This window comes from Dama dama, chromosome 19 (genome assembly GCF_033118175.1).
Source record: "Dama dama isolate Ldn47 chromosome 19, ASM3311817v1, whole genome shotgun sequence".
Taxonomy (NCBI): domain Eukaryota; kingdom Metazoa; phylum Chordata; class Mammalia; order Artiodactyla; family Cervidae; genus Dama; species Dama dama.
The window spans coordinates 61,555,997-61,571,251 of record NC_083699.1 but is presented as its reverse complement, the minus strand read 5'-3'; the positions used below and the strand labels follow the sequence as shown (position 1 = coordinate 61,571,251).

At 47.7% G+C, this 15,255-nt stretch overlaps 1 protein-coding gene across 1 annotated transcript in view; it reads left to right on the top strand.

Annotated features, from left to right (window-relative positions):
* The window catches only part of KAT2B (lysine acetyltransferase 2B), a 92,938-nt gene that overhangs the window by 18,980 nt on the left and 58,703 nt on the right, over nucleotides 1–15,255 (top strand). The window contains exon 2 of the mRNA XM_061167242.1: nucleotides 8,682–8,808. Coding sequence (XP_061023225.1) covers nucleotides 8,682–8,808 — 127 coding nt within the window. The remainder of the gene's footprint in view (nucleotides 1–8,681; nucleotides 8,809–15,255) is intronic.

Genomic DNA, 15,255 nt, shown 5'->3' with positions numbered 1-15,255 from the left:
TCAAATTATGGTCCGTATTATTTGGTGGGTTTGTCTTTGCTACCATTCACTAGGACCTAGACAGGTTCATTGTCAGAACAAATATTTAGCCTTATTTTTTTTAATCCATTAAAAAATTGAAGTCTAGTTGATAAATAATATTGTTTTAGGTGTGAGCAAAGTGAATCAGTTACATATATATATATTGTCACACATTTGGAAGATCCTTTCCCCATACAGTCATTAGAGGGTGTTGAGTAGAGATCCCTGTGCTATGCAGTAGGTCCTCATTAGTTACTGTTTTATATGTCGCGTGTGTGGATGTCAATCCCAAGCTCCCATTTTATCCGTCTCTCCTCCCTTCCCCCGCTGGTGACAGTAAGTTTGTTGTCTACATATGTAACTCTATTTCTCTTTTGTAAATAAGTTCATTTGTACCTTTTTTTTTAGATTCCACATATAAGTGATATCATATTTATCTTTCTGTCTCTGACTTACTTCACTCAGTATGACAATCTCTAGGTCTATCCATGTTGTTGCAAATGGTATTATTTCTTTCTTTTTTATGGCTGAGTAATATTCCATCGTGTATGCTTGTTTTTGTTCCGTCACTCAGTCGTGTTCAACTCTTTGTGGCCCCATGGACTGCAGCACGCCAGGCCTCCCTGTCCTTCACCATCTCCCAGAGTTTACTTAAACTCATGTCCATTGAGTCAGTGATGCCATCCAACCGTCTCATCCTCGGTCATCCCCTTCTCTTCCTGCCCTCAATCCTTCCCAGCATCAGGGTCTTTTCCAGTGAGTCGGCTCTTAGCATCAGGTGGCCGAAGTATTGGAGCTCCAGCTCCAGCTTTGGCCCTTCCAGTTTATATTGTGCACATGTACCACATCTTTTTTATCCATTCCTCTGTTGATGGACATTTAAATTGCTTCCATGTCTTGGTTATTGTAAATAGTGTTGCAATGAATGTTGGGATGCATATATCTTTTTTGTTGTTTAATATTGAGCAAGCAAGTGACTTCAAGTTAGGAATAACTTTTTTTTTTTTAATTAGAGGATAATTGCTTTACAATGTTGTGTTAGTTTGCACATATCTTTTAAATTAGTTTTCTCCAGATTCATGCCCAGCAATGGGATTGCTGGATCATGTATGTGAGGAGTGACACTTTTCGGTGTAAGCTGACCAATCTTTTGTTCACTAAGTGCTGTGATTCCACAGTGATCGGGACCAGTATCTTCAAGCTACTTTCGTTGGTTGCATCCTCTTTAGGTCCTTGCTTTAAAGTATTAACTGTCACAGTTGGTCATGATTTACAGAGCTCTGGTCTCAGCTAATCTTTCACCTAACAGGGCTCTCCTACCATGTTAACAGCGTCTTCATTACCACTTCCATCCATTCAGCGCCTACCCACCTTCATTCCTTAGTGCCTCTAACAGTCTTGTGGGATGAATATTTTGTGCTCCTTTCATAGATTAGGAAGGTTAAGGGATTTACCTCAGGTTCATACAGTTTGCAGATGCTGAAGCTAAGATTTGAAATTGCCTTTGCATCACTCCAGGCCCACCCTCCTGAACAGAGCTTTGATACTGTGTGCTGTCCCCTGCCGCCTGTCTGCCAACCTCAGCCCAGAATGAAACGCTTTGCTGGCAAACACATTCTTGTCCCGTCGCTGGTCAGGGGCTGCGGGGGAAGCGGCCGAGTCCTCATGGACGCGCTCCGCCTTCCCCAGGTTCTCCTGCCAGCCTCTGTGGCTGAGAGCGGTCCTGCCTTCCCCCGCCCTCCCCGCCGTCTCCACCCCTGCCTTCTGCGCACCTCCAGGCTTGGAGGAAGCAAATCCTGAAGGAAGATCCTGGTCCTGGGACTTTGCTGCGGGAAGATCCAGTCTCCTTCTACCGGGTTGTCTGGGAGAATTTAATCACTCGCTTAGAGAAGACGGATACCTGCCTCCCTCTGGTGCTGCCCACGCTCCCAGACTCCGCTTTACTTTTCTGAGGAAGTTGTCCAGTGACTGCGGGGCCTCCAAAGCCGAGCGCCACTGGGCTGCGTCTTCATCTCCCGTGAAGAGAGGGTTCTGGTGTGTCAGCATCCAGGCTTGTGATGTGAGGGACACGCAGAGGGTGCTCAAGGTTTGAAAAGTGAGTACATGGGGTGTGAGGAGCAGGAAGGGCTCCGGGCTTGTTTCCTTTCCCCTCTCCTCCCTGTGCACGTTACCCCCCGGCCTCCAAACGCAGGGAGCCCTCCCGTAGCCGTCTCTCGAGCTGTGCCGTCTGCGTGCCGTGGGAAGAGCTGCGGGGAGGCCGCACCTCAGGCACGGCCACGGGCTTTCTTATGTGTGGGCTCAGACTTTTGCCGCAGGAAGTTCTGTCTTGTCCGGGTAATGGCTGTCCTCGTAGCTGTGGAGCGAACAGGGTTGATCAGGCCTGCTGGCCAGCCTCCCCACGTCCCTGTAACGAGGAACCTCATGCCTACCTAGGTCAGAGTCTCTCTGAGCGTTTGGAGTGACAGATGCGGCCTTCAGTGGGTTTAATTGTGGTCTACACGGAGCTCTTGCCACAGGTACTTCCTTCCCGGGGCCAACCTGCCCGTGAAGCAGACCGCGGCTGTGGTTGCTTCCGTGACCAGATGCAAAATCCATCGTGTCTGTCAAAAGCTGCAGAGGTCACGGAGGCAGACTGAGGACAGACTGAACTCCGGTTATTATCCGCTTGACCCCACACCCAACATAAGCCCTTGTCCTTGTTAAGTCACGAAACCCTTGACTAGGCAGCTTGGCACCTTTAGGACAATTCAGGGAGCATCCTGCGGTCTCTCGGTGGGCCTTCCTTTCTATCCAGATATCAGAGATTTATAAGTGCTGGGTCGTATTTGCAGTTAATGTGCTTCCCTGTGTGATAGGAGCATCATTATCCTGGACTGGAAGTTAGAAGCAGAAGGAAGTAAGACGATTTACTGATACAGATTAATGACAGGAAAGTGGGTGGATTCCCCCCCCTCCATGATTGCTATTTAAGGGAAAAAAAGAGAGTGGGGATGGTTGACCCTAATGACTAAAGGAAAGAGTGAAAGAGAAAGAAAATGTTTGCAGACACCCTGCCTCAAGCCCTTGTGTTCTGTCTCCATTCCTGTTTGAAGCCTGGAGGACCCTCCTTGAGAGGAGGGGAAGACAGGTACCTGGGCTGACATGTTACCGTTCTCAGGAGGCCTTCTCTGTGGGGTCTCCACTGCAGCGCTCCCCTTTCTGCCCTGAGCTCCTCGCCCTGGCTGCTGCGCTCTGTTGAGCAAACCAGGCCTGCCCTTGCCTTTGCAGAGGTTGCTCCCTCTGCCTGGGCTGTTCTTCTGCCAGTGACCTTCATTGTCAAACCTTTGCTTGAATGTCCCCGTCTGTAAGGGTCCCGGTTAAAACTGCGTTTGGCTTCTCTGTTCCCAGACCTTCCTGACCCGCCGTCAGTCTTTCTCTCCCAGCACCACCCTCTCTGACAGCCTGTGCGCTGTGCTCACCTGCTCTGCCTGTCTGCCGCCCCCAGCTCCCCCACAGCTGCTCTCCCCCGCACCAGCAGGGTCTCCTTGGCTCCTTCCATACCCAACAAATGTAGCCGGCAGGGAGTAGACTCTTGGCGCCTATCTTGAGTCCTTGACTTAGCATGTAGTTCTCCAGACTCCCCGTTTCTGGCCACCGCTGTTTTCCCCTTTTAGGTTTGGCACGCTGTCCTTCATTGGCTGCTTTTGCCATCACTTGTTTTTCTTTAGCCAAAGGCCTTTTTTGGAAAGGTCAGCTGAATCAGACCAACTGCTCAGAACAGCTGGAGGTGGGGACAGATGGCCCACCACGAGGAGAGGAGGGGTGGGTGTGTGTGTGTGGGGTCTGCCCCAGCCCTCGGGATTGTGGGGTGCTTTCTGGGGTGCAGACTCTCATGAGCATCACCTCAGGAACATGGCCTTGGAAACCTTGTCTCTCAAAGGCAGATGGCTTGCCTCAGAGAATTTCAGGGCCCAGTTTAGCTTAGTATCAGAGACTGTGGGTAGCAGTAGGCCCTGCCTGGTGCCTGGCCAGACCAAAGAGGGTCCCTGGAGCTAGGCACTGGGGGCTGCTCTGTTGGGGTTGCTGGTGGAAGGTCCTTCCTCCCCATCCTCACTGTGAGGAGCAGTAAGGTGGGGATTGCCAGGTTCCACGTGCCCACGGGGAAGGGCTTACCATCAAAAGCAGGTTTTTCTTCTTGCATCTTGACCCTCCCTGCCTTGCCAGTTATTTATTCTTTCTTTTCTTAATCTCCTTTACATGGATACACTTCAGGAACTATTCCTATCTTGGGAGAATTTTCCCTGTGAGGTCAAGGCAGCAGCCGTTCGGAAATTTTCAGACTTCTGTTAACTTCAGCCATCTGGTACATCAGGGGTTGGGGGGGCTGGGAGATCCAAACCAGGGAGAAAAGACGTCTGAGGGGACAAAAGATCTAACACAAAGCCCAAGCATAAAAATATTGCAGTTTATTTAAAGGCCAGTAGTGTCCAGGATTTGATTTAGGTCATACCTGAATGGTCTAGTGGTTTTCCCCACTTTCTTCAATTTCAGTCTGAATTTGGCAATAAGGAGTTCATGATCTGAGCCACAGTCAGCTCCTGGTCTTGTTTGCTGACTGTATAGAGCTTCTGCATCTTTGGCTGAAAAGAGTATAATCAATCTGATTTCGGTGTTGACCATCTGGTGATGTCCATGTGTAGAGTCTTCTCTTGTGTTGTTGGAAGAGGATGTTTGCTATGACCAGTGCGTTCTCTTGGTAGAACTCTATTAGCCTTTGCCCTGCTTCATTCCGTACTCCAAGGCCAAATTTGCCTGTTACTCCAGGTGTTTCTTGACTTCCTACTTTTGCATTCCAGTCCCCTATAATGAAAAGGACATCTTTTTTGGGTGTTAGTTCTAAAAGGTCTTGTAGGTCTTCATAGAGCCGTTCAACTTCAGCTTCTTCAGCATTACTGGTTGGGGCATAGCCTTGGATTACCGTGATATTGAGTGGTTTGCCTTGGAAACGAACAGAGATCATTCTGTCATTTTTGAGATTGTATCCAAGTACTGCACTTTGGACTCTTTTGTTGACCATGATGGCTACTCCATTTCTTCTAAGGGATTCCTGCCCACAGTAGTAGATATACTGGTCATCTGAGTTAAATTCACCCATTTCAGTCCATTTTAGTTCACTGATTCCTAGAATGTCGACATAAGAATGTCGACTTTTACCATCTCCTGTTTGACCACTTCCAATTTGCCTTGATTCATGGACCTAACATTCCAGGTTCCTATGCAATATTGCTCTTTACAGCATCGGACCTTGCTTCTATCACCAGTCACATCCATAACTGAGTATTGTTTTTGCCTTGGCTCCATCTCTTCATTCTTTCTGGAGTTATTTCTCCATTGATCCATTAGCATATTGGGCACCTACCGACCTGGGGAGTTCCTCTTTCAGTATCCTATCATTTTGCCTTCTCATACTGTTCATGGGGTTCTCAAGGCAAGAATACTGAAGTGGTTTGCCATTCCCTTCTCCAGTGGACCACATTCTGTCAGACCTCTCCACGACCCGACTGTCTTGGGTGGCCTCACACAGCATGGCTTAGTTTCATTGAGTTAGACACGACTGTGGTCCTGTGATCAGATTGGCTAGTTTTCTGTGATTATGGTTTTAGTGTGTCTGCCCTCTGATGCCCTCTGGCAACACCTACCGTCTTACTTGGGTTTCTCTTACCTTGGACGTGGGGTATCTCTTCACGGCTGCTCCAGCAAAGCGCAGCCGCTGCTCCTTACCTTGGCGGAGGGGTATCTTCTCACGGACTAGATCTGATAGACAGAGAGCCTGATTAACTATGGACAGAGGTTCGTGACATTGTACAGGAGACAGGGATCAAGACCATCCCCATGGAAAAGAAATGCAAAAAGGCAAAATGGTTGTCTGAGGCGGCCTTACAAAAAGCTGTGAGAAGAAGAGAAGCGAAAAGCAAAGGAGAAAAGGAAAGATATTCCCATTTGAATGCAGAGTTCAAAAGAATAGCCAGGAGAGATAAGAAAGCCTTCCTCAGCGAACAATGCAAAGAAATAGAGGAAAGCAGCAGAATGGAAAGAGTAGAGATCTCTTTAAGAAAATTAGAGATACCAAGGGAACATTTCAGGCAAAGATGGGTTCAATAAAGGACAGAAATGATATGGACCTAATAGAAGCAGAAGATATTAAGAAGAGGTGGCAAGAATACACAGAAGAACTATACAAAAAAGATCTTCATGACCCAGATAATCACAATGGTGTGATCACTCACCTAGAGCCAGACATCCTGGAATGTGAAGTCAAGCGGGCCTTAGAAAGCATCACTACGAACAAAGCTAGTGGAGGTGATGGAATTCCAGTTGAGCTATTTCAAATCCTGAAAGATGATCCTGTGAAAGTGCTGCACTCAGTATGCCAGCAAATTTGGAGAACTCAGCAGTGGCCACAGGACTGGAAAAGGTCAGTTTTCATTCCAATCCCTAAGAAAGGCAATCCCAAAGAATGCTCAAAGTACTGCACAATTGCACTCATCTCTCATGCTAGTAAAGTAATGCTCAAAATTCTCCAAGCCAGGCTTCAGCAATACGTGAACCGAGAACTTCCAGATGTTCAAGCTGGTTTTAGAAAAGGCAGAGGAACCAGAGATCAAATTGCCAATATCCACTGGATCATCGAAAAAGCAAGAGAGTTCCAGAAAAACATCTATTTCTGCTTTATTGACTACGCCAAAGCCTTCGATTGTGTGGATCACAATAAACTGTGGAGAATTCTGAAAGAGATGGGCATACCAGACCACCTGACCTGCCTCTTGAGAAAGCAATATGCAGGTCAGGAAGCAACAGTTAGAACTGGACATGGAACAACAGACTGGTTCCAAATAGGGAATGGAGTACGTCAAGGCTGTGTATTGTCACCCTACTTATTTAACTTATATGCAGAGTACATCATGAGAAACGCTGGGCTGGAGGAAGCACAAGCTGGAATGAAGATTTCTGGGAGAAATATCAGTAACCTCAGATATGCAGATGATACCACCCTTTCGGCAGAAAGTGAAGAGGAACTAAAAAGCCTCTTGATGAAAGTGAAAGAGGAGAGTGAAAAAGTTGGCTTAAAGCTCAACATTCAGAAAACTAAGATCATGGCATCTGGTCCCATCACTTCATGGCAAATAGATGGGGAAACAGTGGAAACAGTGTCAGACTTTAGTTTTTTGGGCTCCAAAATCACTGCAGATGGTGATTGCAGCCATGAAATTAAAAGACACTTACTCCTTGGAAGGAAAGGTATGATCAACCTAGATAGCATATTAAAAAGCAGAGACATTACTTTGCCAACAAAGGTCCATCTAGTCAAAGCTATGGTTTTTCCAGTGGTCATGTATGAATGTGAGAGTTGGACTGTGAAGAAAGCTGAGCACTGAAAAGTTGATGCTTTTGAACTGTGGTGTTGGAGAAGACAACGAGTCCATCCTAAAAGAGGTCAGTCCTGGGTGTTCACTGGAAGGAATGATGATGAAGCTGAAACTCCAATACTTTGGCCACCTGATTTGAAGAGTTGACTCATTGGAAAAGACCCTGATGCTGGGAGGGACTGGGGGCAGGAGGAGAAGGGGACGACAGAGCATGAGATGGCTGGATGGCATCACCGACTCGATGGACATGAGTTTGAGTAAACTCCGGGAGTTGGTGATGCACAGGGAGGCCTGGCGTGCTGCGATTCATGGGGTCGCAAAGAGTCGGACACGACTGAGCTACTGAACTGAACTGATGTGGTGAAGGATAGAGTCAGTGAAGGGAGTAAAGGTTGGAATCATTCAGTACAAGCTTTCCACGTTTCCCTCCACACCTTATGACCCGTGAAGACCCAGAGTGGTACTCGGTAGAATAATTGGGAATAATCGGTACCTTTCCACTCTTGTCCTCTGCTTTATAACCCCATGTCATCACAGAAACACTTGAGCATGTTCGCTGTTTTCTAAGAAGGTGGGGAAATGTGAAGATTAAGTGGGGAAAGTTAAGAAAGATGCTGTCAAGCGTTACTAAAAAATGCTCTGGTGTGGGAAACCTGGGATATTTCTTGGAGGGAGAACTCGTGGCCTCCAGGAAGAACCCTCTCCACTTGTATGGCTGGGAGCCCAGGAGGAACTGGGAGGAGCCCGCGAGTGTGTGGGAGGAGCCGGCAGGGGTCTGGGGGGGGAGTGGGAGGGGCCGGCGGGGGAGTGGGAGGGGCCGGCGAGGGCGTCCTCCGGTGGCCCTGGGGTTGCTGACCCCGTCAGTGCCGTGGGCAGAGCTGTCGCTGGAACCGCACGTGTTGCTGGGACCTCAGGAATCTGGCTTTTCCTTTCGGAAAGCTTGATGGATGGACCCGGTGGATGCTCCCTGGGGCCGTGGTACCAGAGTGGAGGGCACAGTCTCCTCTCTGTGAGGCAGGATCAGCAGAAAAGAAACCCAAACCCTAAAAGCAACGACAAAAACAACATGCCTGAGTCACACACCCCCTTTGCCTTTTTTCTGCTTTTGTTTCCTGCTAATACAGAGAATATTATTAAGTCAGGAGTTGGGGAGGTTGCAGTCCTGTGACTGGTGTGTGTGTTACTTGTGCGTAAAACATTCAGTTCCTTGGTGTCTAGTATATAATTTTGTTTCTCTCTTTATTCGCTTTTTAGGCAGAGGAATCTTGTAAATGCAATGGCTGGAAAAACCCCAATCCTTCGCCCACTCCCCCCAGAGCCGACCTGCAGCAGATCATCGTCAGCCTGACGGAGTCCTGCCGGAGCTGCAGCCATGCCCTCGGTGAGCCCCGCTCCTCGGGGGACCAGCTGTGTCCCCTGAGACTGCCCTGATGGCCTCGGCGGGTTAGCCAGGCTTGTACACCTCGCCACTGAGAAGGCCGCAAGCACGATCCCTTGACCTCCTGGTTCTGCTGGGAGGCTTCCCGTGGGAGCAGAATCCTGCCCTGCCTGCACTCATTCTTTTTTTTTTCTTGAATTTATCAGCTGTGCCGGGTCTTCGCTGCGGTGGCGAGCTGAGCCTGCTCTCTAACCGCAGTGTGAGGGCTTCGCATCTGGTGGCTCCTCTCGGGGCTTCAGCTGTTGGGCTCAGGAGTTGTGACACTCGGGCTTAGTTCATCTGGCGCGTCGGATCTTCTGGGATCAGGGGTCGGACCGGACCGTGTGTCCTGCGGGCGGATTCTTCACATTCTCCACAGCCGTTCTCATCCGTCTCTGTCTCTGCTCACTTTCCCCCAAGAGCTGGGCTGACCGCTGACTGGGGGCAGGCATGAGGATTGCCAAATAGGAGGAAACGTGGCCGCTGAACTAGTTAGAATAATAGGTAGCGTGTCCTGATCCACTTTGATTTTTAATTTTTTATTCTCTTCTGAGTCCCTGAACTTTCTGGGAGTGCTTCATTTTATCTTCATATTCTTTAGTTTCCTGGGTCTGCTATCTCTTTTCTTCCTTGGAATTGTGTTTGGTAAATATTTACTTGTCTTTTCCCTTTCATCATTCTTATCTGTCCCTGCAAGATAATCACTGTCAGCCTAGCCAGCCTCTGCCTGAGTTAGTTACCAGGACTGTGCTAATATATTCTATGTCCTGATACTAGTTTTAGGGCAAACATTTTCTTTTTAAATTTATATTCTGTCTGAGTGGATAAAAGTTACTGAGTAACTAGTTTTCCCTAGATATTCAAATTCACAAGGGATCTTGGACTGTTGTTCATACTTTTCTGCCTTCAGTCATCCTGTCTCCCAGAGGACGGCTCAGTGTGGAGTTTGCTGTCCAGTGTCACACGGCTGCAGCCCCGGCCACACATCCTAATATATTTTGTCTTTCCCACCTGCCCCCTTGTGAGGGGTGGGTGCTTTCAGCCATTATCTTTCTCTCAAGCTTCCTGCTCATCTCAGGTGGAGCCTCGGCCTTCGTTAGCTAGCAGTTAGGTCTAGTTTGAAGTGTGATTTTGTATTCAGCTAGAGAGGGTTCAGTCTGTATAGAACAAAGTAGGAAAGAATGCGATCTCCTCAGGAAGTTACCACACCGGAGTGACCTGAGAACAGGAACTAGAGAACCTCAGTCTCACGGGGGAAATAAACGCACTGGTAGTCATATCACTGTGTTGATTTAACTGGTGTCTCTTCTGGCTTTTGAAGCAGCCAGTGCAAAGAAAAGAGGCCAAGAGTCACAGTAACGTCTTTGCTTGTAACTCACCTTTTCCACAGTCATCCCTGAGCGAAGCCCTTTAGAATTGCCTCGGGGAATGTGACGCAATAGAAGTCCTCAAACACTGGACTTGAACTGTACTTGGTATTGATTGGGAAATCCTATTATCCTTCACCAATTAACATTTAAAAACAGAATTTTCTTTCTGATTTAGCTGCGCAGATTGTCTCCTTTCCGAGCACATGGGAATGCCCACAGCCTTTCTCAGAGAAAAGCTGACGTTGTTCCTTTTGCATTTAACAGGCTGTGAGGACAGTGCCCTGCTGTACTACGCGTACTGAGAATGGGAAAGGGCGTATATCCTTTGACCTGACAAACCCAGGCCGGAAAGTTAATCCAACTGTAAATCGGATGCTCCTTCAGATTAAAAGGGCAGCTATTAGAGCCATATTCATGATACTGAAAAACTAAAACAACCTAAATATCCCAGTGGAAGAGGTTCTTGGTTGAATTATGAAATTCATTGTGGCTGTTAACAAAAGATGTATTTTCCAACACGCCAAAGACATTCTTAACATATTGTTAATGAAAAAAGCAGGCCAGAAAGCAGCTTAATTGAAGGTTTTATGATTTTGGACAAAATGGCAAGATCCACCAGCCGAAGTTCAAATCCCAGCTGAACAACCAGTAGCGGTAAGCTGGGACATACTATTTAATCTGCCTGGATCTCCAGGTTTTCAGTTCTGAAACGGAGTCAGTGGTAGTATTTACCTCATGGGAGTGTTTGAGGAGTAAATGAATTAACGCCAATCAAAATTTTAGCACAGTACCTGGTGGAAAATTCGTTATTACTCTTATTGGAGTTCTTTACTTCAAACAACGGATGGGAACTCTATCCAGCTTAAATGAGAAAACCGTGTTTGTAAGAAGGGTACTGGTTGTTTTCACAAGCTGGAGTCAGTCAGGTCCTGGGATCCCAGCTGTAGGAATTCAAGGTCCTCTGTCCAGGACCCTGGATGATTCAGGTCTACTAGCCAGAGAAGACTCTTGAGAGTCCCTTGGACTGCAGGGAGATCACACTGGTCAAGTCTAAAGGAAATCAGCTCTAAATATTCATTGGGAGGACTGATGCTGATGCTTCAGTGGTTTAGCCACCCTATGCAAATAGCCGACTCATCGGGAAAGACCCTGATGCTGGGAAAGACTGAAGGCCAAAGGAGAGGGCCAGCATAGGATGAGATGGTTGGATGGCATCACTGACTTGATGGACAGGAATCTGAGCGAACTCTGGGAGGTAGTGAAGGACAGGAACTGGGTGTGCTGCAGTCGCTGGGGTCGCAGAGAGTGGGACACACTCAGGGACTGAACAGCAGCCACTGCCCTACCCTGGTTGGGGATTTAAATCTTCAGAGGAGGGGCTGTGTCACACCGTCTCTGTCACTTGCCCAGCCCAGAGTTTGACCCTCCCGCTGAGAACCACCTGGAAGGTGGCCCTTCCCAAGGCAGGCCCGCTCCTGGAGAGCAGCCCCGCTCATCACCTCACTGCATCAGGCTGGAGGCCATGATACACGTTTCAATAAACAGACCGGGATGGTCTGGAGGGTATATGTTGAGATGCTGCTGTCAGTGATTTTCTCAGGACGTTGGGGTTGTAGGCATTTTAAAAATATTTTCCCTCTTTCCTTCCTTCTGCTCTCCATTCGGTCACTTCCTTAAAATTGCAACGTCTGCATATTTTCAAGTGCTCTTGGAATTATCACCAGGATGCTGGAGTTTGTTTATTTGTCCTGGTGTCAGGGCTCTGACACTAGGAAACGTCCTCTTTTAGAAGGAAGACTATGCCCCCCCTCCTTCTTCCCTCCTTTAAAAAAAAAACCGAAATTTTTTATTGTGGAAACTTTCATGTTACAGAAAGGAAGGAAGAATCATTTAATATAATAAATAGCCTTGTATCCATCACCCAGCTTTAACAGTGATTAACATACGACAATTTCCCTCTCCCTCCTATTTTGGGCCAGAGGATTTTCTTTTAAGCAAGACATCTTTTCTTATTCCTGCAGATGGCTTCTTTTTCTTTACGATTTCTTTGCTTTGGCAGTGCTGGGTCTTCGTCGCTGTGTACGAGCTCTCTAGTTGTGCTGAGCGGGGCTGCCCTGCAGAGCGTGGGCTTGCCATTGTGGAGCCGCTCCTGATGCAGAGCGTGGGCTTGCCATTGTGGAGCCGCTCCTGATGCAGAGCACGGCTCTAGGCTCATGGGCTGCGGTAGTTGCTGCAGCATGTAGGATCTTCCCAGGCCAGGGATCAAACCCGTGTCCCCTGCATTGGCAGGCGGGTTTTTGTCCAGTGTACCACCAGGGAAGCCCCTGATTACTTCATAAATATTACCAACAGTGAGGAGGGTCAGGGTGTAGGAAATTCTATCCAGTGTCATGTGAGCTTGAATTCTCAAAAACCCTTCCCTCTGTGTGCACTGTGCTATTTTCACAGTCATTGTTCTGAGCCTGGGGAGTTTGGACCCTACAATACCTGTGATGTTCTCAGACTTGTCAAAACAAAGCATCCAGGCTTACCGATTGAGATAGGGTCTGCTCTGTTGATTTGCTGTTCGGTGTCCTTTGGTTCAGCCAGACATGGTCTTTTGACAGTGAGCTCTGGTTTCACACGGTCTTGACAGTGACTTGCATCCCGGGTGTCCTTGGCCTGCCTTAATTTGATACTCTCTGTGTCAAATCGCAGGGCTGACGGTCTGATTAAATACAACAAATGTTTGGTCGGGAGTTAGAAGCAACTCTAGGCCTGGCTCTCAGTTTACCCGTCCCCTAACCGCTTTGCTCTTTAGAATCTTCACCACAGAATGGAACCGTCTTGGTGTTTGTTAATATTATAGCCACTTGCTACATTTGGCTAATGAACACTTGAATTGTAGCTGCTCCAAATTGAGGTGAACTGTAGGTGTGAAATCCAGGCCAAATGTTGAAGGTTTTATATGAAAAAAGTAAGATATCTCATTAATTTTGATTATATGCTGAGATGATATGTTGGATATATTGGGTTAATAAAATAAATCAATATTCTTCAAATTAATCTCACCTGTTTCTTTTTTCTTTAATGTTGCTACTGGAAAACTTAAAATCATGTGTGCCTAGCATTATATTTCTATTGGATAGCGTAGGCCTAGAACATTCTTCTCGATTCTCTGAAATTATTTGATATTTGGGATTATAATTACATCCAAAGTTTGACAAAGGGTCCTAGCAGAGCTCTTCAGTTGGCCCAAACCCATCTCCTTACTTTAGTATTAAGCAGAATTTCTTATTTTGGGACTGCTTGTTTAAATGGCAGCCTCCTTCTTATGACCAGGACAGGAGGAGATAGCCATTGTGATCACAACAAAACTGGGACTTTTGTTGTCATTTTGGCGTCCATTGTTCTGAACTGTGCAGAGACATACTGCTTATTAAATTTGAGTAGTGATAATGTTTTGCAGTTTTATGGAGATTTCTTATTGTTGTGATTTTTAAAATTTATTTGTCTTTGGCTGAGCTGAGTCTTCCTCGCTGTGTGGGCCTTTCTCCAGTTCCCGAGAAAGCTGGCGGGGGCTCCTCGCCAGCTGTGACGTGTGGGCCTCGCACCGGGGTGGTGTCTCCTGTTTCCGAGCGCCGTCTCCAGAGCAGGGCTCAGTAGTTGCGGCTCCTGAGTTCAGTCCCCTGTATCATGTGGGGTCCTCCCAGACCAGGGGCTGAAGCCCTGCCTCCTGCGCGGGCCTCTGGACCACGGAGCTGTCAGGGAAGCCCCTGATTGGTTTTTAATGTCATTAAATTTTCCTGATACATACATGTATTTAAACATCAAGAAAGTGGAAATTGGTATTTATTCGACCTGGGTTCAACCCCTGGGAAGATCCCTTGGAGAAGGGAAAGGCTGCCCACTCCAGTATTCTGGCCTGGAGAATTCCATGGACTGTGTAGTCCATGGGGTTGCAAAGAGTTGGACACGGCTGAGTGACTTTCACTTTAACCTGTGGTTATCTCTGCTTACCTGCTTATTTACGGTAGAAACTTTCCAAACAAAGTAAAGACCAGCATTAACAATTAGACCAGACTTGTTTCTTGAGCAGTAGGAAGCGTCTCACCACGTATCTTATCAACAGTGTTTTTCTCATGGACTGTTGAAGCTGAATCTGGCCTTTGTACCCCAACATCAAATTAAATCTTGGAAACTTTTTGAGATTTGGAGATTTTGGAATTTTTTGGAGAGTTTTGGGTGAAGCAGCAGAGAATAGGTTTATTGGTTTGCCAGGCAAAAGGGGACACAGCAGGCTAATGCCCTAAAAACTGTGTGTTTCCACCTGGCAGGTAGCAGGAAGTTTTACAGTAATGGTTCAGAGAGGGCCATCAGCTGGAGGACCTTCTTCTGATTGGTTGGTGGTGAGGTAATTGGGAGTCAGCATCAAAAACCTGGTTCCAGCTGCTCTGGGGTCTGTGTGCTTACAGGCAGCAAACAGCTAACTTCTCCCACGTGGTGGGGGTTTCATAGCTGCAAGCCGCTCAGAGTCACTGCTGTGTACCCCGTGAGGGGTCCCGGTACCCATGCCTCAAGGCAGCCTTGTTTCTGACAGCTCCTCCCTTGTCTCGCGGCCCCTCCCTTCCCTGACTAGCAGCTGTTTGGACCTGCTGTTTGGAATTTCTGGAAGGTCATAGAATGAATGAAACCTGTTTCCTGTAAGTGAGAGATGGGGACACAGGAAGGCTTTCCTGCCCGGGAGCCTCATAGGGCCCTGCCTGGAATCACAGGGGACCGAGCCCTCCTCTGTGTTCCTACCACATCGCGAGACCCCCGCCACCTGCTCACCCCCGGCCCCCTTGTACACGTGTCCCGGGCGGACACCTCGTGACAGACACATGGGGCCCAGCCAGACAGGGACACAGCCACCTGGTCAAGACTGTTTATCCCTCTCGGGGAGGGGTCCCTGTTTTCTGTACTCTTTCTCCATGGCCTCAGAGTTGTTGGGAGCTGTGAGTCTGTGGAACGAGTTGGGGATAAAGCTGGTAGCATTTTGTGCTCACTTGGTTTATCATTA